Source organism: Penicillium samsonianum (assembly GCF_028829775.1).
Source record: "Penicillium samsonianum strain IBT 33392 chromosome Unknown utg000001l_segment0_segment0, whole genome shotgun sequence".
In the NCBI taxonomy this organism is placed as follows: domain Eukaryota; kingdom Fungi; phylum Ascomycota; class Eurotiomycetes; order Eurotiales; family Aspergillaceae; genus Penicillium; species Penicillium samsonianum.
In genome coordinates, this window is record NW_026643259.1 from 3,892,730 (window position 1) to 3,919,095 (window position 26,366).

General features: G+C 47.4%; 12 protein-coding genes across 12 annotated transcripts; 9 read left to right on the forward strand and 3 right to left on the reverse strand.

The window, feature by feature from the left end:
• Positions 1–63: 63 nt before the first annotated feature.
• N7471_001483 (zinc-binding alcohol dehydrogenase family protein) lies at positions 64–1,101 on the forward strand (the record flags this gene model as incomplete). Its single annotated transcript, XM_057274204.1, has 1 exon — positions 64–1,101. One exon carries the CDS (start codon positions 64–66, stop codon positions 1,099–1,101), a length of 1,038 nt encoding a protein of 345 aa, XP_057142383.1.
• Positions 1,102–1,294: 193 nt separating this feature from the next.
• N7471_001484 (trihydroxytoluene oxygenase) lies at positions 1,295–2,576 on the reverse strand (the record flags this gene model as incomplete). The annotated part of the gene is made up of 5 exons (XM_057274205.1): positions 1,295–1,774; positions 1,841–2,072; positions 2,121–2,268; positions 2,336–2,519; positions 2,574–2,576. 5 exons carry the CDS (start codon positions 2,574–2,576, stop codon positions 1,295–1,297), a joined length of 1,047 nt encoding a protein of 348 aa, XP_057142384.1.
• Positions 2,577–4,752: 2,176 nt separating this feature from the next.
• Positions 4,753–5,782, forward strand: N7471_001485 (uncharacterized protein; the record flags this gene model as incomplete). Its single annotated transcript, XM_057274206.1, is given in 3 exon segments — positions 4,753–4,815; positions 4,826–4,922; positions 5,637–5,782. The coding sequence occupies 3 exon segments, from the start codon at positions 4,753–4,755 to the stop codon at positions 5,780–5,782; spliced, it is 306 nt and encodes a 101-aa protein (XP_057142385.1).
• Positions 5,783–7,311: 1,529 nt separating this feature from the next.
• On the forward strand, positions 7,312–7,738 carry N7471_001486 (uncharacterized protein; the record flags this gene model as incomplete). Its single annotated transcript, XM_057274207.1, has 2 exons — positions 7,312–7,506; positions 7,562–7,738. 2 exons carry the CDS (start codon positions 7,312–7,314, stop codon positions 7,736–7,738), a joined length of 372 nt encoding a protein of 123 aa, XP_057142386.1.
• A 230-nt stretch (positions 7,739–7,968) lies between these two features.
• On the forward strand, positions 7,969–8,730 carry N7471_001487 (SDR family NAD(P)-dependent oxidoreductase; the record flags this gene model as incomplete). Its single annotated transcript, XM_057274208.1, has 1 exon — positions 7,969–8,730. One exon carries the CDS (start codon positions 7,969–7,971, stop codon positions 8,728–8,730), a length of 762 nt encoding a protein of 253 aa, XP_057142387.1.
• A 525-nt stretch (positions 8,731–9,255) lies between these two features.
• Positions 9,256–10,961, forward strand: N7471_001488 (uncharacterized protein; the record flags this gene model as incomplete). Its single annotated transcript, XM_057274209.1, has 6 exons — positions 9,256–9,283; positions 9,348–9,638; positions 9,697–9,974; positions 10,053–10,171; positions 10,223–10,607; positions 10,674–10,961. The coding sequence occupies 6 exons, from the start codon at positions 9,256–9,258 to the stop codon at positions 10,959–10,961; spliced, it is 1,389 nt and encodes a 462-aa protein (XP_057142388.1).
• A 487-nt stretch (positions 10,962–11,448) lies between these two features.
• On the forward strand, positions 11,449–12,573 carry N7471_001489 (alkene reductase; the record flags this gene model as incomplete). Its single annotated transcript, XM_057274210.1, has 1 exon — positions 11,449–12,573. The coding sequence occupies one exon, from the start codon at positions 11,449–11,451 to the stop codon at positions 12,571–12,573; it is 1,125 nt and encodes a 374-aa protein (XP_057142389.1).
• A 330-nt stretch (positions 12,574–12,903) lies between these two features.
• N7471_001490 (uncharacterized protein) lies at positions 12,904–14,417 on the forward strand (the record flags this gene model as incomplete). Its single annotated transcript, XM_057274211.1, has 2 exons — positions 12,904–12,937; positions 12,991–14,417. The coding sequence occupies 2 exons, from the start codon at positions 12,904–12,906 to the stop codon at positions 14,415–14,417; spliced, it is 1,461 nt and encodes a 486-aa protein (XP_057142390.1).
• Positions 14,418–15,789: 1,372 nt separating this feature from the next.
• N7471_001491 (uncharacterized protein) lies at positions 15,790–17,313 on the reverse strand (the record flags this gene model as incomplete). The annotated part of the gene is made up of 1 exon (XM_057274212.1): positions 15,790–17,313. One exon carries the CDS (start codon positions 17,311–17,313, stop codon positions 15,790–15,792), a length of 1,524 nt encoding a protein of 507 aa, XP_057142391.1.
• Positions 17,314–17,920: 607 nt separating this feature from the next.
• On the forward strand, positions 17,921–19,041 carry N7471_001492 (zinc-binding alcohol dehydrogenase family protein; the record flags this gene model as incomplete). Its single annotated transcript, XM_057274213.1, has 2 exons — positions 17,921–18,186; positions 18,252–19,041. 2 exons carry the CDS (start codon positions 17,921–17,923, stop codon positions 19,039–19,041), a joined length of 1,056 nt encoding a protein of 351 aa, XP_057142392.1.
• A 1,697-nt stretch (positions 19,042–20,738) lies between these two features.
• Positions 20,739–21,869, forward strand: N7471_001493 (estradiol 17 beta-dehydrogenase; the record flags this gene model as incomplete). Its single annotated transcript, XM_057274214.1, has 3 exons — positions 20,739–21,098; positions 21,167–21,672; positions 21,733–21,869. 3 exons carry the CDS (start codon positions 20,739–20,741, stop codon positions 21,863–21,865), a joined length of 999 nt encoding a protein of 332 aa, XP_057142393.1. The 3' UTR covers positions 21,866–21,869.
• A 1,228-nt stretch (positions 21,870–23,097) lies between these two features.
• N7471_001494 (FUSC family protein) lies at positions 23,098–26,255 on the reverse strand (the record flags this gene model as incomplete). The annotated part of the gene is made up of 6 exons (XM_057274215.1): positions 23,098–23,174; positions 23,242–23,403; positions 23,480–24,541; positions 24,601–25,003; positions 25,061–26,179; positions 26,226–26,255. 6 exons carry the CDS (start codon positions 26,253–26,255, stop codon positions 23,098–23,100), a joined length of 2,853 nt encoding a protein of 950 aa, XP_057142394.1.
• Positions 26,256–26,366: the final 111 nt, after the last annotated feature.

A 26,366-nucleotide genomic window follows, 5' to 3' on the forward strand; every position in this document is an offset into this window, starting at 1 on the left:
TCAAGTTCACCCGTCTCTTTAACGAAAGAACGTCTACAGCAATCCGCCAGGCATCTACCCACCATGGCTGGAACGCACCACGCCGCAATCCTCCCACAAAAGGGCGGACCCTTGTCTGTTGAGGAGCGAGCCACGCCCGAGCCCGGTCCAAATGAGGTTCTCATCGAAGTCAAGGCTGTCGCCTTGAACCCCGTCGACTATTACCAGCGTGACTTCGGCATGCCTCCTGTGCCTATCTATCCATCTGTTCTTGGGTCCGACACCTCTGGTATCGTCGTAAAGGTGGGCTCCAATGTCTCCACAGTTCCTGCGCCAGGAAGCCGAGTCATTGCATTTGCCTCATCCTTCTACCAGAATGGTTCGCCAGACCACGGTTCCTTCCAGCAATATGCCTTGGCCCAGTCTGAAGGCGTTATTGCGCTCCCAGAGGCCCTCTCGTTTGAGGAGGGTGCTGTCTTCCCCTTAGCCGTCTTAACCGGCTTAACTGCCTGGACCACAATCGGCATCTCGCTCGACACCAAGTACACCCAACAGGATAAGCAGGCGGTCCTAATTTGGGGCGGAGCTAGTAGCGTAGGCACTTTGGCCATTCAATCAGCCAAGTCGCTCGGCTTTACCGTCTATGCCACCGCCAGTCCTAAACACCATGATTACCTCAAGAAGCTCGGAGCGCACGCAGTTTTTGACTATAAAGCGAGTGGTGTCGTCTCACAGATTGTTGAAGCTGTGAAGAAGGATGGCGTCAATCTACACAATGCACACTGCGTCGTTGACGGAGGTCTGCAGCTAACACTCGACGTTCTTAAAGAAACAAAGGGCGATGCAGTCGCTAAGGTTGCCCATTCGCCAATTTTGCCCCCGGATCATCCAACGCTCGAGAACACGGAGATTACGTTCAATTTCCCATCGATGGATCCGGCCGAGAGGAGTAAGCACATGTACCAGTGCTTCCATGGATGGCTGAAAGACGGTCTTAATTCCCGTTCAGTCGTTCCCAGTCCGCCTCTCCAGATTGAAGGTGGCGGTCTGGACGGTTTGAATGCAGCACTGGATAAGCTGAGGGCCGGTGTCAGTGGGGCTAAGATTGTTTTGTCGATCTGATACACAGTTTGTCCATAGCTGATATCGCCAATACGAGTAGCTCGGGGACAGAGAATCACAATAAAGAAGTTTATCCGTGGATAGCCGGTCCTAAAGGCGTCACCACTAAATAGTTTATCTTTTTTCTTGATGTTTACATGGAATATACTCCAGAACTAAGATTTATATGCAAAACCAATATTCTTCTAGCATATCACTGCAAAAACCAAGAAGGAACTTCTGGTCCCCACACAGCGAGAAACTCATCGCCCGCCGGTCCATACCCGATGGGTGTCTGATCATTTACCAAATCCCCATCCGCATAGTGCTCAATCATATTTCCCGTCGTATCCCACCAGTAGTCGAAAATCTGCGATCCGAGAATATGCCGACCAACACCCCACACTGACTTGTACCCTTTTTTAGCAAGCCATTGGTGGCCTAGTTTCTGTGTGTTGAAGTCATGGACTTCAAATGAGCAGTGGTGGACGTGGCTTGTCGGATTGGAGCTCATGAAGAAGGTATGGTGGTCAACATGCTTCTCGCCTCGGTCGATGCGGGCAAATAGAGCCACATTCTTCTTGTTTCCTTCTCTTTCGATGTAGAGGAAGTCTGTTGGGGCGATATTGAAGTTCTTAGTATAAAATTCGACGAGTGCTTCGAAGTTTGTGGTGCAAACACCGTAGTGACCAAGCTATTCGGGGTGAGCTTTTGCTCCTAGAGTAGTGAGTATATGAATGGGGGCCATATATGGACTCACTTTGTGGACTGCAGCAGGCCCTGGCTGAAACCGCTGGAACCGGCGAACTCTTGGCTTCTCGGTCTCATAGTTGATCTCGAGAATCTTCGGATATGGTCCAGGAATGGCTTGAGTCTGTCCAAAGAATAAATTCATCTGAAAGCCTTCCGGGTCTGTCAGTGTCACCATATAGCCTCCCCCAGGGGCATCTGTGAGCTCTTCGATCTTTCCGGCTGTCGGTAGTTCAGTTGCCCTAGAACAATTATTAAGGGACATCATGAACAAATATTTGTAAAGTTACCTCTGGAGATCCTGGTAAGATTCAACTTCAAATGCGCCACCAAGGAACTGCTTCGGCCCCTTCCTAGCATAGTAGACGTAGGGGTCTACTCCATAACCGCGATACCAAACTTCGTCATCGGTCTGCTTTGCGATTGTCATACCAAAATCTAAGTATAAATTAGATTAGCCAAAGATTCTATATAATTATCTTGAAAGCCAATTCCAAACACATACCCTGAAGAAACACAGTAATTTCATCCAGGTCGGGGTGCTGGTATCGCATATGCGCCAGTTTAACAAGACGAATTTGAGAATCTGTCCTGATTCCACATCTTTCACGCCATGCCACTATACTCTCCGACTCAGGGCCGATGGCAACAACGTCTTCGATAGAGGCGCCGCAGTTTGCTTGGATTGCCTAGGGGATTGGATTGATCAGTGATGTACTCATTTACCGACAAAGCATACCTACCATGTTGGTGATTTCGATATTACCCTACTCGTGATAGTGAAACACCCTCTGGACTCAGGCTCGATATCAAATAATCCGTTACTTTATTCAATGATATTCGATGTCACACAAAGCCCTCTCCCTGCAGTCCCGCACAGCCCCACATCCCACGCTTCTCGGCGGGACACCACGCGGGGCCCCATACATACTCAGATTTAGATCCAGGATATGTATATCGAGGTATATGCTGGTAGTAACAACATGAACGGCCCCATAGTGGGGGACTAGGCGAACGTCACAAGCGGCAGATGAGGGTGCGCGTCTTGCCGATGGCAATTCGCCTTAGCGTGGTTCTTTTAATCCCGCGATTCAATTTGCAGTTCCGATTGACATCTTGTGTTCTACCTGGGCAAGATTTAAAGAGTTACATGATTAGGGTTTAGAAATGGGCGGGTTTTACAAGGCATGGATTCACATCTAGTTTGCTTTTTATTAGGAGAGGTCTACAGATACGTCAAAATGCTTGGGTTGGTGGGAGACGAGGAAGCTAAGTTGCTAGACTAGTAATTTTGACATTTGACACTTTTCTCTTAGGATTGATCAGGGTAAATACTCGGCATCGTACGGGATGTACACAAGAGTACAAGTCAACATCTTCTCCGAGCATGACTAAAAGCCAAGGTTTTCATTCTATACTCCCACAGTCAATGGGCATACAACTGGCTCTTTGGCCTGACCTATATATATTCGTTAATGTTAAAGCTGCCTGCCAGTGCCGTTTCGTTTTCATTTCATATGTCCCGAACGTGTGAGAGTCTTCCGACAGGGTGAAAAGCCTGGATTGAAGAAGATGAGATGGATGAATAATCAACTACTTCACCAAAGCTGTCTCGCACAGCACGCTATCCAACATCTCACTGTCGCATGGCGCGCCCAAGGTAGCAGGCGTCATACACAGCAAGCTATCCATCAATACAGTCAACACGTCGATTTCCTTCCACAAGACAACCACCGATTTCCACGCCTCTCTTGCATGGTGACTTCTTGCGCTACCAAACAGACGTAAGGTGTTTCCAAGGCCAAACTAAGGTATGTACCACCTCCGTTGCTCTTGACCACCCGCATAAATCTTCTCTCGTCAAATCCAGGCTTATTTGCGATTTTATAAAACAGGCCGGTTGATTTACAAAATCAAAAATGCAAAAACATAATGGGATGAGCCGGGATCGAACCAGCGACCTTGCGAACTTCAGTCGCACGCTCTCCCAACTGAGCTATCGTCCCATTTGGGATGATGTCATGTTCATTATGATAGTACATCCATGGATAGCCCTAATCTTCAAATGCTGTTGTGGTTGAGGAAGATTTACTTGGGGTGAAATGCGAACCTAAGGTTAGAGTGTCAAGAAACCCAATAATTAAACCAAAGGGAACTATGACCTCCTTATCCGATTCCGCTGAGGTTTCCTGAGCATCTGAAACCTTGTGTAATACTTTTTTAACTGCGAATATTATCTCTACGGGTTTTCACTGGGCAAGCTTGCCGGATACCTCGTAACGGCATTCCTATCATCGTAGGCATATTTACTATTTGTGCCTGTCTATGTTGTTAAATAAGATAATAAGTATTTGAATAATAACGATATTAAATGTTTTCTATCCATTTTTGAAATATCTTTTCGGAATCAAAAGCAAGCAACGTAGAAATATATATACTTTCATTATCCACTGGCATTTCTGAAGCTACATAGGTAGGTAAAACACACTAATAATCAATAAGTCATAAATGATAGTGTTTGTAGGCTAGTGAGAATAGCGTGCACTTACAAATAGTAAGGCTTCAGCATAGGAAGTGGTGAGAATACGTATGTAGGTATAAAAAATAATACAATGTCCATGGTCACATTTTTGTAGTTGCGTCTGTTTCTTTTTACTGAACATTACAACCTCCCCGCCAGTTTAATTCCAAGGTTATTATAAAGGGTAGAGTACATAAGGACCTGGCAACTGGCCGCATTGGTTACAATATAACTAGATTTAATCGGGAAGTTAAACGTTCACTCAAAAGACTACCCGCACCCGTGGACTACCTAGGTATGGTTGACATGTTAGGTCATCAATTCAAATACTATTTACGCTGCACCTCTAATAGGCACTAGTGCACTCCGAGGTCTTGCATGGTTACCTATTGCATTCGTAGATGCCGTTTAAAACACTGAAGGGTGAAAGCGACCAACTAGCTTTTGATGCTTCTCTTGATAAAGTCAATATAGGATTTGATCTTCATCCCAAATGGGACGATAGCTCAGTTGGGAGAGCGTGCGACTGAAGTTCGCAAGGTCGCTGGTTCGATCCCGGCTCGTCCCATTAGTTTTTGTATTTTTTTTTGCCTACTTCGTCTACGGACTACCAACTTAAATATAGTTAAGTTAGTTAAGTATGTAGACAATTGCGGCATCGCAGTGCACAGCGACCATCTAGGACTGTTGGCCGAATTTAATTCCCGCCTTTCTCTTGACCTTAGTTCAACAATTGCGCAAAGATCCAAGGTTAAGAAAAAGACCCTTACCAAGTATTTGGCGATATTTGGGATTACCTGTAAGGCGCATTCGTCTTATGCGTTATCTCTACCTAGGTAAGGTAACCTTGGAAGGCATTGATAATCTTAGTACGGAGGGAGTACTCAGGTTCTGACATAGTATGGATGCGGTATTCCCAATATGTATGTATTACTTACTGCTCTACAGAGTACCTATTATATATAGGATGTAGAGGCCCTACACGCAGCACGTCAAGCTAAGCAATACTTGCATTTTTATATATTGTTAGAGATATACGTAACATTGCCTTAATGGTGAGAACAAGCTTGGAACCAAGTGCGCCCAGGTGGGCGGCCCCGGGGGCCCCGGCACCCTGGAGGTGGATGACTAATCCCCACTGGCAACCTTGGAATCCATCCATGGATAACCCATGAACCCAATACCTAAGACTAAAGTAAAGTCACGGTTGCTATGGACCGCGATATTAGAATTAGACTTATGATGTCTGATTGTGCATGAATCGTCATCTTAAATGGGACGATAGCTCAGTTGGGAGAGCGTGCGACTGAAGTTCGCAAGGTCGCTGGTTCAATCCCGGCTCGTCCCATTATGTTTTTGCATTTTTCCTGCTATCAGGGAATTACAGTTTCGCGGGGTGTAGGTGCCGTAAAGAATATACTTTTTTTATAACGGCAAGAAGAGACCACATTTGACGCTGTTAGCTATTTAAAACAACAAGGATGACGGCAAAACCGCCCAGGCACCGGAAGAAAATTTACGAATCAGTGACTACATACATATCATATGTATGGAAGGAGAGAAAGAACTATCTATCTATACAACCGAATAAAACCACCAGAGAGCAAGCAAGCAGACAGAAAGACAGGCAGGCAACGCCAGAGAGCCGTGTTCCCAACAAAGGAAGACTTCTTAAGGCTATGATATGTGGTTGCCATTATAATAGTTGGATAGAAGAAACGGGGGAGAAGGAAGATGATAATTCGGTAGCAATTCTAGTATCCACCAGCCCGACAAGACTACATCTACTAGCTCTATGGATGTAACTGTAACCCTAGGAGACACCCTTGGAAGGAGCAAATCTACCAGGAACTCTGTTAGAAGAAGAGAAAAATATGGTATTTCCGGCAGGAGCTTCACGGCCAGGCTGGCTCGGTATGCTCCACCTACCTATGTGTGCTCCAGGCCCACCTCCGGTGTTGTTTGGCCGGTTTGTGGTGATTTTATGTGCGGATACCAACTTTTTGCATCAGTTCTTGGCGTGGGTGGGCTTACCGAAAAGAGGCTGTATAGCACTGAACGGCTCGATCGGGTAATGTAAGCCGTGGCTAGGAGTGAGCCAATTGGAAGTTGACATCAGAATATTGGAATTAAGAGCGCTCAGGTCGAAACTACATGTATGCATCCTCTGCAAACTAAGCTGGTATTCGCATATTCGAGTTTTCGAAGGCGCATGATTCATTCTGACTGGAATGAGGGGAGGTTTCTAGTCTTCGCACGTGAGACTGAGAGCCTGGAGTTGGAGGTAAAGACCACCAAATTTAGTGCGGTCCCCTCCCAAGGTCTCCCCTGGATCAGCTCTTCCACGTTGGAGCTGATCGTGTGGATCGGAAGAAGCAAGGAGTGCCGATCCAATGTTTGTCGCACCCAGGTACCAGACTCCGATTGACGCGAGTTGATCTGGACAGGTGGGGGATTTGTGGCCTCAAACACTGAATTCATGACCAAACGACGATATTTGCGGGGGAAGATTATGTATTCTTCTGACGTGACGCATCACTCATTATATTGCCTAACGCTGAAAAAATTCTGGATGATGGATGACGTCTTGGATATCGTAATAAAGAGTCGCTAATACTTTATTAGTATCGCACTGCTTGAGATTTGACATCAAACAATCTACTGGCGGCTGGAGGCAATTATACACAAAGTACACATGAATGGCTGTTCCGGGTATGTGCTATAACGTGGCGGGCAAGATGCTTATCTCTCACAGACGACTTAGAGCACCAAGAGCACACTCGCTGGCGCCGAATCCAAAGGCGTTTGTAGCCATTATATCATTGCCAATCGAGCGAATGACGAAGGAGCGCGGCGGTGGGACGCTGAGATTCAGTGGGGTACACCTTTGCTTCAGACCCCAGAGCTTCATTTGTTCAATTTGTCCTGGGGTCGGAAGAATTTAGTAAACGATACAAGCGATGGTAATACTGGCTAATATTGAGAAGCCTAAAGGGGATTCGAAGTTTCCGACATCCGTGCTGAATGGGTCCCAAATCTCTGGCGAACACCGGCAAATCAATCTGCATCTCAGCACCCCGAATCAGCGTAGCGTCGTGATCTGGGAAGCAGGTTTTACTCGAGGGGAATCCGTTGATATCTGTGGTCATCCAGGGGTAAGTGCTAATTTATTTTGCCTTCTATCGGTCGATTAGCAGCTAATTTTACCAGGAGAAGCCTGGTAGTATCGGTTACAAGGCGATGGCAGATAATTCCAAAGCGAGACGCTATCGAATCCGATCGTCCATCTGTCCGTGGACGCAATCGGCACCCTCGATCGTGTATCGTGCAGCCACAATATGCACCTACTCAGTTTCTGGTTCGGTAACTGGCGCGGCGCTTAGTTAGTGTGGAGAAACCAACAGAATATAGATTCAAGCGCTTTCTTGATTGGATTCCTCGAAAAAGCAAACATTCAAATAGATACTAGCCGACCAGTTCTTTGAGTCCTACCAGATCCTTGCTAGCCAGTTACCCCCCTTTACCCTGCCTTCCGTGGCCTCCCTCCTTCTTAGAAAGATTTTCATCACACTTTTCAAATTTCGTTTTTCAACAGATACCAACCCAAAGTAACTGTTATGGCACCGCGTCTGTTAAGCAAGATATGCCTTATTACCGGCACAGGCGGCAGTATGGGACGAGCAGCAGCCCTCAAGTTTGCCCAGGAAGGCGCCAAAATCGTCGGCTGTGACATCAACACCGTGACCGACGCAACAACCATCAAAGCCGTACGAGAGCTAGGTGGTGAAATGATATCCATATCCCCATGCGATCTCGCAAAACGTGAGAACTGCGAACAACTTGTCAACCTAGCCATCAAAACCCATGGACGCATTGATGTGTTGTACAATAATGCGGGAATGGCCCACATGAGCTGGCTCGACGACGGCAAGGATGACGACTGGTACAAAACAATTGACCAGGAGCTAAACCTCGTCTACCTGTTGACTCGTGTCGCATGGTCACACCTAAAGGAGTCTGGTGCATCCATCATCAACGTTGGATCTGCCAACGGCTGGATTGCGATTCGTCCAGTGCCTGGTATCGCTCACACAGCTGCGAAAGCTGGTGTTATTTCTATGACACGCCAGTTGGCCATGGAAGGACGTGCTCATGGCATCCGGGCCAATTCAATCTCACCAGGCCTTATCCAGACTCTGCAAACTGCACCTTTGCTTGAAAACCCGGAGTGGACTTCAGATGTGATGCAGAAGATCATGATTGGCCGCATGGGTCAGCCAGAGGAGATCGCGGCTGTGGCTAGCTTTCTTGCTTCAGATGAGAGTTCCTATATCACCGCTGCAGATATTCGGGTCGATGGTGGTATGACAGCGTGGTAATGGAGTTATGTACATCACATGTTTTGGTGAATGGTGATTGAGATCAATGCATATCATATCGTGTCTGTCATTGTGTTGGCCACATTGGTACTTTCTTAAGTTGGCCTAGAAGGTTGCTCCCCTGTCAGCTGCAGCATCCTTGCTGGGAAAGGTATCTGTTGCTATACTGTGTATATGCGAATCTGCCTTTGAGTTTCGCGATTTCCAAGGTTGTCAGCCCTGTAGGGTCTTTTTGCTTAGCCGAGCGGGCCGCATCTCACCCAGAAACCTTATCGCCGGTATGTTCATGCGGGTTGCCGACCTCGGGGGCCCTTGCGGCCGCCCGCGGGCAATGCATCTGATTTGTAATCCAACCACCCAGCCCTGGAGGCTGGACAACATACTCATTTAACCACCTCATCATACGCTCATGAAAGGGATGTGCATATCACAGAAAATATTTTCTTTTATTAAGAATATACACGCATTTTGATCAAAGGCGACAGTTTATTTCATCTATAAATACTGCCCAGGTGTTCCATTTCGATGACTACACGCAATGAGCTCAATTTAGGTAGGGCAGAGCTTCAAGGGGGCGAGTACGACTCCGTATATTATGATTAACCTTGTTTTTTTAGGTGATCGATTCCTTTTCATTCCAATAAAAGGCTCAAATGACCGCACAGCGAAGCGCCTAGCCCGATCGCATGCTGTAGCGCACGGCCTGCGGAAGAAAAGAAAGCTTCAGCAAAGTTCTGGTCATAATTTCCATATTCTATGCCCAACAAAGGATCAGAGCCGATCAATGGGCAAAGAGAAACAAGTTGAAGCTCTTATCATACCACCATGCTCCCTCGCTGCAGGCTCCTCCGATCCATTCCAAATGCTGGCTGCAGAGTCGCCGACACTACGGGCATTGCTAAACCGACGTAAGATTCTGGAAATTACCCCATGTCCGACAGCAGCTCACGCAAAATTTGGATATAGAAAAGTTTCAAAAAGCTACGGAGCCGGTCTTCAGTGTTGCTGATGAACTTGTGCTTCAAAACTTCCGCTCCGTCCTTCGAAAAGGACTAGATGATAACGCTCTTCTGAGCGCCGTCGTGCTCACATTTTTATCTACGGTCACAGCCAGTATGACCAGCAGGGAGTGTCTCGAATACCAAAATGAGGCTCTGAGCTCTATCCGTCAAAGAATAAGTTCTCCAGATAGGGCTGCTACGGAGTCTACAATAGGAGCGATTCTGCTACTCGCCGGTATAGAGGTCTGTTCAAGCTTTCTTTCAATCTAGCCATCTTTGGAAGAGGCCTTGCCATCAGGAGCTAAAACTTTTATCATCAAGGTCCGGCTTGGAATGCCGCATCAAGTCCAGCTCCACATGGGGGCAATACACCACATTCTTGACGTATGCCAAAGAAAGGGCGTCTATTTGAGTGACGATATCAAACGTGCGATCTTCTGGTAAGTAACCTGGAGCATTTCATGACATCTAAGCCTTACATTGGCCGACAGGTCAGATTTAAACGGTTCGGTCATGACAGGCTCAAACCGAGTTGTTGACCACACAACTTTTTCCGAGCTCCAGTGGAGGAGAGACCCTTCCCATGCGGACTTCTTTATTCTTCCACCTGGATTTCAAAGCCACTCCTGTTCCCTGGGTCAGGATTTCGTTGAGATCCTCAAGGACGTATTTGCATTGCAATGTATCCGAGATTCAGCCATCCTCGGCAAAGAGGACGTAATGCCGATGGCACATATCGATAACCACCAAGCGTCTATCCAGTCGAGGCTAGTGAGTTTGCCAATTTGCTCACCTATATCGGAATGTTGCCATCAAGCGGCATATCTATGCTCGAGTATGCTTCGCTGCAAAACCTGGCGGACTTCAACCATCCCCGTAAGTAAATCGCATCGATTGCATTTGTTTCTTAGTTACCCATCGGGTTATGCTAATTTCAGCTAGTCTCACCTTTCATTACAATTGCTCAGCAAGTTACAAGCAGCGAGCGATAGTCCAGTGTGGGATGATTCGCCTGATCTATTGGTTTGGCTCTTGCACATTGGGGGTGCTTTTGCCCCGGCAGGGACCATACAGGAAGGCTACGTGCGACTATTGAATTTGAACCACAGAAGATTCAGATGGCTGTATACATCATGGCCAGAACTTCTTGTGATTCTTAAACAGTTCATATGGTCCGACAAAGCATTTTTGTCCCAGGTTAAGGCCTTCTGGGAAGATTATCCGATCTAGACTAGCTCAATAAATAAATTCGTTAAGCGCTTCATTTGCTCAACTATCAGGCTAGAGCAGTCAAAGTGCTGAAGTATTGATTTCAAATCATATCCAGTTAAACGGGCTTATGATCATGTCTTCTTGTATCTGTTATTAGTCAACTATGCCCAGGTGGCGTCGATTACCTCCAGGGCCGAAAGCAGAAACTCTCCGGATATTGTGCCCCACTAGTTTCATAATACAGATGGATGATTGGCCGAATATTGATAACTCTAACCGCAAATGGGCAAGTTCGTTAGCCTTTCCCTAATAGGAAGTATCTTTTTTCCTTTTTGAGAAGTATCTCTCTACCCTACTTGTATAGAACTTCTATTGAATTCATCCGACGACTCCAGAAGATTTTACTTGAAAATCATCTACAAATACCTGGTTTTCCTTAAGATTCAACTATGGGTAAATTTCTTAGCTCTCCCACTGAAGAACAGCCATTCAGAGATTCTCGACAATGCCTCAATCACGCCTTTTCAAGCCCCTCAAGATCGGTGACATGGAAGTAAAACATCGCATCGGAATGGCGCCACTTACTCGCTTCCGAGCAACCGAAGACCGAGTACCAACACTGCTCATGAAGGAATACTACAGCCAACGGGCTGCAGTGCCAGGTACCTTGATCATCGCCGAGGGAACATTCATATCAGCAACCTGCGGCGGATTCCCCCACGCACCAGGGCTTTGGCGTGAGGACCAAGTCGCTGCCTGGAGGATCATCACCGATGAAGTTCATCGCAAGGGATGTTCCATATTCTGTCAACTATTTGCCATGGGACGTGCCGCGGATATCGACGTAGCCCGGAAAGAAGGCTTTGATATTGTCGCGCCCAGTGCTATTCCCATGGAAGAAGGTGCCGTGATGCCCAAGGCCATGACCACCGACGAGATTAAACAGACGATCCGGGATTTTGTCGACGCTTCGAAGAACGCTATTCGGGCCGGCTTTGACGGAGTCGAGATTCATGGCGCGAATGGATTTTTGCTTGACCAATTTATTCAAGACGTCAGCAACAAGCGTGACGATGATTACGGCGGGAATGTGGAGAATAGATCTCGTCTTCTGGACGAGGTGATCAAAGCTGTTGTTCATGCCATTGGTCCTGAACGTGTCGGGCTTCGGCTGAGCCCCTGGAGTACGTACCAGGGTATGAGAATGCAGAATCCGATCCCGCAGTTCACGGATGTAATTAGCAGAGCCACACAAGCGGAGATTGCATATCTTCATTTGGTCGAGTCGCGGATTTCCGGCTCCCAGGATTACGGTGGCCATGACACACTGGATTTTGCATATGATCTATGGAACGGACCTTTTCTGATTGCTGGTGGATATACATCGCATGAGGCCCATAAGTTGGTGGACGAGAAGTATCCAGACAAGGACATCATGGTCATCTTTGGCCGGCACTTCATTTCCAATCCAGATCTCATATTTAGGATTAGGAAGGGTCTGGACCTCAATGCGTACAAGAGAGATAGTTTTTATGTCTTCGAGTCAGCGGTGGGTTATTCAGATTACCCATTCAGCAAGGAGTTCTTGCAAGCGGGACAAATGTCTAGTATAGTTGGGCAAAATAGTTAGAGTACTTATAGGCAATTCCATCAACTCCAAAGAGTCTTCAATGTATGGTTTAGGCGCCAAGGTCTTAAATCACCTTCATCTGACGAACATCATTTTGCAATCTCCAGACTTGTCGGCCCATACCGCCTCGCAGATCGTTCATAGATAAAATCACCTATCTTGCAGCGCTATGTTTCCGTTTTGTTTTCAAGGTCTTTCCGCCTCCCGCTATCTGTCGATATCCCAAAATAGATCATTTAATATATATTCGGAATATAGTTATGCCGACATATTCCCCTGACAGCAGATCCATGGATGTTTCTCTATTTTGTACGGAGTACCTTGTGCAGAATGTCGCACCCCACAAAGTTCATGAGACTTGCAAGTTAGTGAAGTCTCTTTTATTGACTTATGTCGGCTGCGCTAACTGGAACCCAGGTCCCAATGAACGCCGTACAATTAGTCGCGAAGATGTTGGCTACTACAACGCGCTCGTCATAGCAGCAGTTTATGAAATCGCGAGTGAAAATATAGATGTTAATTCCGCCCAGGCATTTCTTGCACCTTTGAAACATTGCATCGAGAAGTACCCATACCTAAGCGTGGTCGTCAAGGACAAGCATACTGAGAAGCCAGCATACGAAGCGGTTCCTAGTATTGATCTGCATGATCATGTGTCTATAATTCACGAAGACGAAGCCCGTAGCAATGGCGAGACGGCAACAATTCAAAAGATTCTACCAGCCATACTTGACCGGCCATGGCCAGCTGATATCCCACCTTGGCGAATCGTGGTCCTCCCTTTGGTGTCGCCGCAAGACACTACAGTGACGCGATGCTTTATCGCATTTGCATTCTCCCACGCTCTTGGGGACGGCATGGTTGGAGTTGCATTCCATCGCACCTTTCTTGATGCGTGGCGCCAGACTACTGGTATGGAGGAGAAAGCTTCTTTCTTAGTCACTCCGCCAAGTCAAACGCTTCCGGCACCTTTCGACACACCCGAAAGACTTCCCATATCTTGGAAATTTCTCCTCGAGCCATTGATAGCAGTTTACTTGCCAAAGTTTGTGGCCAACATTCTTGGGCTCCGCGCATCTGCCAGCACACTAGATGCCGGTACTTGGATTGGGTCACCCATGTTCTTCAATCCGGCAGCCGCTCTCCAAAGCAGAGTAAGACTCCTCGAGATTGAGGCTCCGCTGGTCCAAAAGGCCCTGCAAACTTCAAGAAGCCATGACACCAAGCTCACGGCAACGGTACACCAAATGATTGTTCGGGCGCTAAGCAGGGCCATTCCTAGCCCTGATGTAACCAATTTTGTCTCGGGGACGCCTGTTGATATGCGAGCGTCTATCGGGACTCCTGGTCTCACATGGGGTCTTTTTGTGTCTGGCCATTATGAGGTACATCCCCGGGTACCGAATGTGACGGAGCCTGCTTTGTCCGAGGAGATGTGGGAAGCCGCGAGTTCGATGACGAAAAGCCTTGCTGCATGCGGTGCAAGGCTGCAAGACCAAGCAATCGGCCTACTGAGATATGTGCCCAGCATTAGGAATTGGACGTTGGGTAAAATTGGCCAGCAGCGGGACTCCTCGTACGAACTGAGCAATTTGCTTGCCTTCGATAACATGGGTGACGGTGCAGATCAAAAGTGCAAAGTTGTCAAGATGGTGTTCTCGCAGCCTGGCAATGTTACTAGTGCGCCACTTGTTTTCAACATCATCAGTGTCAAAGGGGGTAGCTTGATGTGCACGGTGAGTTGGCAAGCTGGAGCTTTAGATGTGTCAGTAGAGGAGGAAATGTCACTGGTTGATCAGATATGTTCGTCAATCCAAGCGGACTTTGAAGCCTTGAGTGATTGATGTTACACCCAATTCAACGACCAACCATCGCACCTTTTGTTCATATTCTCAGACTTGTACAGGATAAATAATTGTTGAGATTTCTCCCTCAAGCTGATAGAGCTTCTGCTCCTCCAGGATTCGTCTCTCTTCCTTTCTCTCGCTAACTTGGCTTAATCCATGATTTTATTTCCTTCTACCCTTTATTAGAGGTTCTGAGCCCTTTGTTCTTATCGACTCCATTATTTGAGCACACTCACATTAAAAGCGAAGCAGAGGTAGCAGGCCACCGGGCCTCGTTACCACGGGTGGAAGAGACCTCGCTATCGAATCGACAGTATCACGTTATGCGCAACTTCGACTTCAACGTGCCACTACGCGCACATTTCGACCAGAAGCTGACGAGCTTACCGTCGTTTCCCACACTTTCGAACCTCCTGGCGTTATACGAAGACTGATAGCCACACCCACACCCACACCCACACCCACCCACACCCACTCTCACACACACACGCGCGCGCGCCTGTACGAACACGCGAGACTTTCCACAAAGAACAGCATTTAACATCGGCCCTACCACAGGAGTAGCTACCACGTCGACACAACAAGTACGAGACACCTGCAGCATTTGGCACTAAAAGTCACTCTCTTGGTCACAACCATCGGCGATTTCTAACGTAATGCGCACAAGCAAGAAAAGAAACTACACGCAAATCAAATTTAACGACGTTTTTACTCGCGACTTTAGTATCATCACCCGTATTTATACGGGAGGGCTGAGAAGAAGAGGGGTACACAGTCCAGCCTATCTCTTGATGGCATGAGAAAGTCAATGATGACGGGTCAGAGATGGAGGTGAAGCCATTCGCTTCTCGACTTTCAATGTCGACTTGTTTACTCGCTGTGGGTGCCAGCTTTGGATTTGTCTTATCCCCATATTGTGGCAGCACACCAACAGCCGTGCTACGGCGACAATGACCCGAGATTCTTACTTATGGCGCTGTCTCGGGCCACGTGGAAGGCGTGGCGATGATATTCGGATGGCTCTCTATAGGACAACTTGTGGTCATCTTTATGGGGCTTTTCGTGATGAAATTGAAATTGACTATCATTAGACGACCTGATAAAGAGGATTAGTTAACATACAGAGAAAAAGCCATCCAGCTTTTCCACCTGCAGCTTAGCAGACTGAAGCGAATCCGTTCGATTGAGAGTTGAGATATCAGTGGTGATTGCCAATCTATGTGCTGAATAAAAAGGTTATGCATTTTCGCTAAATAGATATAGTTGATTGGATCATGTGAATCCCCTGTGTACGCTAGGTACGCTAAGACCGGTATACTTTATCCAGACAGAGATCTATAAGTGGCTTGACAGAGCCGCATGGACTCATTCACTCCAGCAGGCCTTCAACCAAATTTTGACCTGCATCATCCGTAGAAAGATGTTCGTGAATAAGCAAAACAATCGCCCTTGAAAACCCATGTATGAACCAGCACTCATAAACTTCAGCCCGCTTAAGCAGAATGGCCGCCCAGTGGGCTAGCAGGATAAGCGCTGCTGGATTTTGAAGTGAAACCATATGATTGAAGTGGTCCGTGGTTTTGTTTAACCATGCGCTTATACCTTGCCACGGCCTTGATAAATCATTGGCTGGTAAACCATTGGACTCAAAAATGCTGCTACAGCATCGAAGCAAGGCTGCAATGCCGTGTATAACAGCCGGGGCATCTTGCTCATGATCTGGTTTTCCGAATATCTCGGCCATACGATAAGGGAGCATCTGAAGACGGTTGAGTAGCACAGTCGGTGTTGTGGCGGTATCTTGTGGGCGATTCGTACTCAAAGATGTTCGAATCTCATCGCCCTTGCTCTGCTCGATATCTGAAGAGTCTCCCAGTTGAGAAGACGCAAAATCTTGAACCTCGCATAGTAAAGATTGTAGCCAAGACTGGACTGTGGCAGGACCCAGGACAGTCTCATAATTCGCAGTGAATCCAGTCAAAGTCCACCGCGCACAGCTCATGATGCTCCTTACTTGGATTGCTGCGTTTTTCGTTTCCTGGAAATTCTCGGTGGACGCAGTGTCTGAAATATTGTTCATTATCTCGTTGAATCCGAGGAAGAATTCGGAACGGAGCTTGGTCGCCCACTCACAGTGCTTTTGCTGTGCTGTTGTCTCGCCCTCGAGCGTGGCTGAATGGTACGCGGAAATGGCCAGCAATCCGCATATCAGCCACCGTTGTTGTAGAGCCAACGAAATGACGTATGTCCCCCAGTATTGTGACGGTGGAGAATCCTCGATTTTGGGAAGTGTTAGACACGTTGCAATGATGAAATGATGGAAGTAGGTCAATGTCTCTAGGTCTACCACGGGAGAAGACTCAGAAAGTGACATCGGCTGTGCTAGTGACGACATTTCATTCACAACAGAGTCCTGTCTGTCAAGCCCACTCCCTTCATCGAAGCCCTGTGACTCTGCGGCTCTACTTGGCACAGAGACCTCGAAATACTTGAGTTTCGTACCGCGAAAGAACGTCTGAAGCTTCACAGAGCGCGCTTGAGAGGCAAAATTATTCGGCGCACTAGCATTGTGGGCATCACTCCAGTGGCGTCTCATGCGTTTGGAGCTAGCACAGAGATGCCCACACCCGGCCATGGTGCAGGAATACCCAGACACTGCGGGTAGGGCATCAACCGGCAGGGTACTTGGACCAGGCAGTGGCACATCATCCGGTTCAACGATGTCGAGTTGATGAATGGTGGATAATAAGCGAAGCCTTTCTTCTCGGTAAATTTTGTGACGGAGCAAATGGCTCCCCAACGCATTTTTCTGAATGGCGTAGTGGCAATCTCGGCAAATCAGCACTTTGTGTTTCGCGTTATACTCGAGTAATTCTCGTGGACCGAGTCGCATTTTGAATGTTATCCCTTCTTCCAGCGTGGAGGTTGGGGTAGACGCTGGAAGATAACGCGGGGCCGAAAGGTGTATGTGCTGCCGTTTACGTATTCAAAATCCTCGGGATTCTATTAACAAAAACATTATGAGATCTTGATCGAGTTGAATGATTTGTTATTGGTGAATCAGTAAGGTTTCCTACGTAGTAATATTTTATCACGAAACAGCTTGTCTCCATTCAGTCTATTGGCCTGTTCTGCATAAATACCAAAACTCGGCCCCGGATCCTTTCCCAAACGGGCTCTAGTGGTAATTCACCGACATAATTCGGGATTAAGTCGGATTTAAGGGCGGAACGGCATATATGGTTCTCAATGGGAACAGTACATGCGGTTCTCCCTGACACCTTTTTATACTGCGTTGGCAATATTTACTACTTACCTGCTTTGAAATAACAGTGGTAATTTGAAATCACTTCAGATATGCGAAAGTACTTATAGGTTGGCAGGTCCTGCCCAAATTTGCTTTTTACTTAGTATCAGCTATCAAACATTTCATAAGCATCATTTTACCTTTTTCGCCTTTCGTCTAAGACAAATTCAGCTCCCCTCATTCTTCTATCAAGATGTCCATCCCAAAGAACCAAGCTGCATGGCTCAACAAAGCTGGCTCTCCCCTACAGGTGGGAGATGCTCCGCTGCCCACAGCTGGCCCAGGAGAAATCGTCGTCAAAAACGCCGCGATTGCGATCAACCCTCTCGACTGTCATATGCAGGACGCCGGGGTCTTCGTGCAGCAATGGCCCGCCATCTTCGGCTGCGATATCGCCGGTGAGGTGTACGAAGTGGGAAAGGATGTCGAACGCTTCAAGAAAGGAAATCGTGTAATTGGGTATGTTATTTGACAGCATATCGAGATCAAATTATCCTGACCTAACTTTTACCTCTCTTCAACAGACATACTATCAATCTGACGAGTGGGCGCCCCCAGGATGGCGCATTCGCTCTGTACACGGTAGTTCCTGCAAACAAAGCCGCCATACTCCCCGATGAAATATCTTTCACGGATGGTGTTGTGCTGCCGCTCGTATTGGAGGCGGCTGTCTGTGCGCTTTCCCTCAAGGAGCCCGGCGTCGCCATGCCGGGTGTAGCTACACCGGCACTGGGCCTTCCGTACCCCTCGCTGCAAGACTTGCCATCCTCTGGCAAGACGCTCGTTATATATGGTGGCTCATCCTCCGTTGGCTCGGTGACGACCCAGCTTGCCACAGCGGCTGGAATTCACGTCATCGCCATTGCTGGAACACACAATTTCGAATTCAGCAAGCGGTGTGGTGCAGCTCAAGTATTTGATCGCAATGATACTTCGCTTGCCGACAAGGTTAGCGACGCAGTTCGAAAGAATGGTGGCGAGTTCGTTGGCATCTTTGATGCTATAGCTACCCCCGAGACTTACGCTCACGACATCACCATTCTTGGCCAGCTGGGTGGAGGACACCTTGCTTGCGTGCACCCTCCTCCTCCTGCTACCGATCTCCCCGCGAATGTCAATGCCGGTATGATCTTTGCTGTTAACGATGTTGCAGCCCCTGTCTGGGAGGAATGGGTTACGCCTGCGCTGCAGTCTGGAAAGCTCCAGTGCCTCCCACCCCCGTGTGTTGTCGGTAAGGGCTTAGAGCATATTCAAACTGCATTGGAAAAGTCCAAGGCGGGAGTCAGTGCCATGAAGCTGGTGGTGGAGCTGTAACCGCTGTACCCCTTGTTTTCCTCCCTAGTCAGCAAATCGTGGCTCTTGGCACGTTGGCCCAAACGTGCTTGATATGGCTGCATCATTCACGCTCATTCTTATATGTATGCTGATCCCTGCTAGCAATGGTTTAAAACCTTGACCAAGATATAAGAATGCCTTTCTGTCCTAAAACAAAGTCACTAAATTAAATGCATCTATAACATCATCTTAAACCAAGTTGGTATTCAGATTATCCAAATTCTATATCGTCAAGTATACAGGCCGTATAAGCGGCTGACCATGCTTTTATATAAATGACTAACCCTCTGTAAATCTATAAACTCTTATCAGGGGTTGTTATAATAATTGAAGTACATATTGTTGAAATAATACAGATGGATAAGTATAGTACATGTATTGTTGGAATGGATTTCTTGCGAGCTGTCGGTATATTGCGAACAGAAATTATGACAATGACATCGGATTCCGTCGGTTGGCAACGTCTGAATGCAGCTCGAATTGAAATTTATTCCTGCGATGCAATATGATGCACATTGCATGCAGAGAAAGGCGGAAGTGATGTCAAAGATACATCGGCGGCGCTAATCTTGCATCCGTGAGGTGTCAGGATTCTTGGCGAGGTCGGGAAGTGAATTAGGGTCAGCGTTGAAGTAACCCCAATTCCATGTCAATTACTGAGAATTCACTGGGATTCTCAGTGAATTCTCAGCATATAATTCCGCGGTTTTAGGAATTACTTCGAAGAAGGCAGAGATACGAGCGGTGAATCGTAAAATCCCTTCCGATAGCTCCTAGCAGACTTTTCTTAAACCAGTCTGACGCGTTTACCAAGACATGCAGTTTCAAAGCAGGCGGAGTGGGGTGATCGACATGGATGATCTCTTCCCCGTAGCTCCTGCAAGGTTATTTCCTTGTTTATCTAAGTCCGGAGCGGCCCGAGGCGCAACGCATGCTGTTGGTCTTTGAACAGGTACAGCAGGACTCGAAGTGCATCGCACACGGCTGCCTCATGACATCAACGTCAATATATATCTGGGCAATTGGTAGCTATTGTGGAACATGCAGCTGAGTAAACTGCATTGCAGCCCCAAATCACACCAGAGAAAGAAGCGGAAATATAGGGAGGATAATATATTTAAGCATTATTAGGATTATTTGTAAATAATCTATTCTTTAAGAAATCGGAGTGCGGATTATAGTTTTATATATAAAATTAAAATATTATATTATATTAATCTAGCTATAAGGTCGAAATTCGAGACAAAAGTTGAAAGTGAAATATAGAAAATTATAGCAATAGGATCTTAGCATATTTATCATATTTGTTACCCAATTAGGTACCTAGGGGTTGGGTTGGGTTATCTAGTATAACCCAAAACCCAGCTTAGGTCCAAGGCTTGGCCCCAAAACCCAACCGAAAGTTGGGTTAGGTCCGGGTCCAATTGGGGTCTGGAGAAGCCTAATAGAGAGGCGGGAGTCGGCCCGTGCCTACTTACTAGTCAGCCCCGCCGGGTAATCGGCAATAGCTTTCCAGGTTTCTAGCTAAAACAGCTTCTTGTCACTAAAAATCCGACATCGACCGCTAGCAATTTAATTGAAAGCACTTATTCTTCAGGATCCGTGCCGCTCATCTATCAGGCACCGATCCTGACGATTCTTGAGAGCCTGGGGTGAGACTGACCAACCTTGTAATAATGTCGCCGCTGTCGCACTTCTGGGGGCACTTTTTCCCGCCCAAGCCGACCTTCACCGAGGCGAACCTGCCTGCAGACCTCTACGGCAAGGTTTATGTCATCACTGGCGCCAACAGTGGCATCGGAAAGGACATCGCCCGCCTTCTGTACGCCAAGAACGCAAAGGTCTACGTCCTATGCCGCTCCGAGGACAAGGCGCTCAAGGCCATCCAAGACATCGAGAAGGCTTTTCCAGATTCAAAGGGCGCCCTGATCTTCATCGCCTGCGATCTCGCCGACCTAACAAATGTCAAGACCGCCGCCGACGCCTTCCTCGCCCGCGAGCAGCGCCTAGACGTGCTCTTCAACAATGCCGGCGTCGTACGTCTACCACCTCTGCGTATCTAGTCCTTCCCCCTTCCGTCATTCTGACTCCTAATTGATAATAGATGGTCGGCCCGAGCGAGCCCGGCGAGCCTATTCCCGTGACGGCGCAGGGCCACGAGCTCTGCCTAGGCGTCAACTGCGTGGCCACCCACCTACTGACTAAGCTACTCACGCCGACTCTCGTCGCCACCGACGGTCTGACGCGCATCATCTGGTATAGCTCGTTCGGTATGGAGATTGGCGCGCACCAGGACGTAGGCATTGCCACCGACAACCTCGACTACCATAAGCCAGAAAAGGAAACCCAGCGCTATAGCCTAAGCAAGACGGGCGCCTGGGCTCTGGGCATCGAGCACAACCGCCACTACAGAGCAAAAGGCGTCGCTAGCGTGCCTATCGATCCCGGTAACGTCGTCTCCGGCTTGCCGCGCGACCAAGCCCTGCAGCTGCGCATCGTCGCTAAGCTAGTGTGCTATCCGACTGTGTACGGCGCCTACACGGCGCTTTACGCCGGATTTTCGCCCGAGGTCGTTTCCGATAAGGCTGACTGGACCAAGGAGTGGGGTAAGTGTGAAACTTCTATAAGACTCCGGGACCGAGACCATAACTAATAATGTTTGACCCGCAGTTGCTCCGTTTGGACGTATGTTTCCTCTCCGGTCCGATTGACTAAGGCTACGCTGCTTGAGGAAGATGGCGGAAACGGGGGCACAGCCAATTTCTGGAACTGGTGCGAGGAACGGATCAAGGAGTACCTTTGATGGCACAGTGCCAACGATTGGGGTCAGCATCTGCTGGTTGCTGTGACGTCTCCTGAGCATCCCACGGCACGACTGAGCATATTACTGAGTATTTTATACCTTCCATACCAGGCACCCTTTCCTCTTTTAGTTAACAGTCTGAATGATATCACGAAGTAAGCATACTATACAACTAAGTATACAGAATAGTTTGTGCCTTCCATATCAAGCGTATTTTCCTCCTTTAGCTAATAGTCTAGACAATATTAAAAAGTAAGCCTGCATTGCGACTAAGCATGCAAAGTAGTCTACACCTTCCATATTAGACATCCTTTCTTCTTTTAGTTAACAGTCTAAATATAGTAAAACTTGGCTAAAACGAACCCCACATATTACAATAACCGAGTGGGTTACATGGGCGGGTCCACTGATTACGTTATACCAGGTAATATTTATTTATTTCATCAAGTCTACCATGCCTATAGGGGTAAGCAAAACCTGTGGGTCAGGTACTCGCGGTAGATCAAGGAGACTCTGCCAAGGTTGATCTGGTGGGAATTGTACTGAGATCGGCAATCTTTTAAGGCCGTGATCAATCAACAATCAATCAATCAATCAAAGTTCAATTAACCTATTGCAGTCCAACTAGTTGCGTATGACCTTACAGGCGCTTCATCCAGCTAAAGCAAGAACTCGAAGCCAAACGCGGAGTTGGGATCATATAGTGCTCCTAAGGAGTAGAGTATATAGAAGCTGACTTGTAAAAAAGCGTGGAATCAGCCCATTCCTATAACCCGTAAACCCACAAACCTATACCCATATCTATATATAAGAAATATATAACGATCGCCATAGAGTGCACCCTCTATCTTCTATCTCTCACTTCTCACTTCTCACTCTTCCCTTCTATCCTCTACGACCTCCCCCTACCTTAGTTTTAATTGATAGTGTCGTTCTCCTAGCTAGTTGTTAGTTAGTATATTTGTCGACTCTAGCTAAGTTTCTCGTTCTACAGCTTCACTTATTATCATTAGTAGACTGCGACATTGCCTGTCTATACCTAGGTGCCTATAGACGGGCAATGTCGCCAGCGCGAAACGTAAAGGAGTGCAAACCTTTTTTTTCTCTCTCAGTTATATAACTCCAATTATACAGAGCATTCAATTGCAAATCCATAGCACCGGGAATACTTTTCTATAATCGAAAGGTTCGAACCTCCTTCCTCATTACTTGACTCCTGATAGAAACATGGATTATAAGTCGGGGTAGATGCGATCCAATTCCACCTTGATCTCAAGTATATCATTATACAATTGCCGGGTAACCAAAACTATCAAACGGTCAGAAAATATGCTCCTGCGGGCGCAGGTTAAGAGCTTCGACTGTAGGGATCTTACTGAAAGAGTGGAGGAGAACGTAATCAACATCATCAGTCGAAGAAAACATTATTCGTTCTTGGCGAAAGTGATAGGTTTGTTCCAGAAGCTCATTTTGTATAGTATCTATATTTGTTAGATGATCACTGCAAGCCCTCTCTTGCTGTATCGATGATGCAATCACTAGTTTCAGAGTTAGCAATTGTATTGTTTTTGCTCACTTTTTCCTCGAAATTTGGTTCAGATCTCCAAGACTTACCAGCGAGCAGATGACATATGCAAGTTGATAGCCGATGCCTGGCAGCAGCGGTACACGTGAAAAGAGAGCTTCGGGCTTCCGACGCCCCCAGGGCATTGACTAGAATGAGATCCAAGGAATAGAAGTTGTCTGTAATGCTCCTTGTCCGACGGATGATGTTACCGTATGCCGCATCAGGGAAAGGCTTTTTCAATTCGAACTCGGAGCGCATTGATGTCTGAAGTCGCTCGATTTGGGAAAGAAGGCGCTCGATCTCAAATTTGTCCTGGGATTGCAGGAAGCAACCGTGTGTGTTCGCTTCTGCCCTGGCGATGGCGCCTAAGGGATCTGATTCCCAGATGAACAGCAGCCGGAGCCACAGCAGATGTAATGTATCATTCAGGTTTGTCCAAGTACGGATGGGCCAGATTCCTCGTGTGATGATGATACCCCAGATGCAGCCCGAGGTCACAGAGATTACTCTGTGAAGAACGATTTCTGTGATATTGAGATTCTCTCCACTTCGATCCGGGGAATCGCTGTCCGTTTGTGAGTAAGAGTAAGCATACAGTACAGAGAGATTGTAGGTTAGTAAGATGAAACGGCCCATGGGGCCCTGTCCTCTCGAAATGATCATGTAAAATGGACCTAGAGCCATGACGAAGCCCAGGAATGCGAGACCGGGAGCATTTTCGCCGACAAGGTACCATGCAGCTATCGAACAAAGGGCCCCGAGACATGTACCGATGAACCGAGCAAAGCCTGTGGTGTTTGATGCACCAATAGTCATCGAACATACCAACATATAGGAGAGAAGGCCCCATTCTCCTCTCCAAAATAAATAAAGGGGTCTCGTCCAGGATATGAAAGCAGGCAAGGTATATATCGCTGCACCTATTCCTACTTTGAGGGCGAATTTGAGCTCGTCCGCACGAAAGAAATTGAAGAATTGCCAACGGTAATGGTTTGCTCTGCGGTGCAAGGTTTCTCTCGGATGTTGGCTCTCAAGGTGATCAGAATGAATAGTCATGCCCGTCAAGCGGCTGCTATCCAAATCGGCATGTACATAGTTTGATGAAGAACCTGACATGGACCAATTAGCTTCATAACCGATGGGTGTCTCTATTGTTTGAGAAGCTCACTTTCACTCAACCGAGGTCTTCCGCGCCTGTTATTATCTCGCCACCACGAATCCCAAATGCCCGCCCAGGACCTATTGCTCGGCCTTTCATCAATTTCGACTTGCATCTCCCCCAAAACTAATAGAAACTGCTGCATTTGTTCAGCAAGCTCAAGAAGAGATACCGAATAGTAATTGCAGGTAGCGAACATCTTTTCAAAATGAATATCGCTCACTTCGCTCAGAGGAATCATTATTTCCTTTCGAGAAATCGAATGCAAGGCGGAGATCCGAGTATCTCGATAAGACTGGATTGCTTCATCGATACGGGGCCGAGCTCCACCATCCACAAAGATCTTGTAATCGGGAGCAGGTCCAAATGACACCCCTTGGAAACTGATTCTCAAGGTAGAAACCAGTAAATTCTTTTATTCATTAGAACACACCATGCCAGACATATGCCGGGGGTCAGTGGCTCTTACCATAGATGTTTCGAGCTGTGATTTGAAGTTTTCGAAAACCTGAGCCTCGAAATTATTCAAATGAGTGCCTCCTCTTGGTGCGAAAACTTTCGACTCCAAGGCCACCGCGCTATGTAGAGCGCCTAGGCGACGCGTTATCTCTTGCATGAGATTCGAGAGACGTTTCGCGATCAAATTCTCTCGCTCCGTCCCCGCGACATAGTGCTCAAGCTTCGCCTCTTCGAGTTGATTTTTCATTTCGCCAAAAGCTTTGTCGTGCCGCGCAGATAGATTAGCAAATGGTACCTGTTGCAGCTTACGAGTGGACCCGCTAAGAAAGCTTTCATTTACGATGGTCAACATCGACATGGACGTGTTTGTCAAAGTTGAGATATTCCCTCGAAATTTCTTGCGCGCAGAACGAGGTAGTATCAACAGCGAGACGGCCGTCGTGATCCCGACACCTAGAAGAACCATTCTCAGGACCTGAGATATCTTCTCGAAAGAAAGAGCGCCTCTTTGCACGGCACCTTCCCTGGTAATGACAATGATCGATGCCAGCGAAGCCAAAGAGCAGGCAACATTGACGAGCGGGTCCTCCATCTTCTGCTTAAACCATCCAATGCACCCAAACCCACCAGCGACAAAGACGACCAGGACGATTGCATGGCCGACTTCAATCATATCGTATCTTTGGTGAAAGACAATGGTGATCCACATGCTTGATAGCGAGAGAAGCGCCGCATAGATAAAAGCAATAAAGGCACATATTAGTGCTTTGTACATGCTGCCTTGCGACCTCGCTGGATGAAAATAGACTGTAATCGTGGCCACCATATGCTTACCATTTTGATGGCCCAAAAGATTCCCAATAAATGGCACGAAGACTGCTAAGGAGGCAAGGAAATATGCGAAGCTGCACTTGAAGATACCCACACCCTGCTCTGAACTGATGAAGTCTCGTGTGTCGCTCCATGTTTTCAATGATTTCCGAGTGATCCATGCTGGGAGTGACTCTTGGTCGGAGATTTCTTGGTCCGCTATGAAAGGCTGTCGTTCCTCTGCGTGATCGTCGGCGCTAGAACGCGCAGTGACGTCTTCCTGTGGTTGGCGGCCTGGTAATGAGTGTGTGACACGGGACTGTGGAAGTCAGTACTACCCCGATGCAACTAGAAAAAGTACCTACCCAGTAGTCTAATAAGGCCCTGGGAATCATTACGGTTGGTCGAAAGTCCATACATCCTAACCTGAGATAGCGGAATCTCCACCTCCGCACTCTCCACTTCGAGTCTCCGGAATCTAGGCTACCGCCTTCTTATTGCCAGTG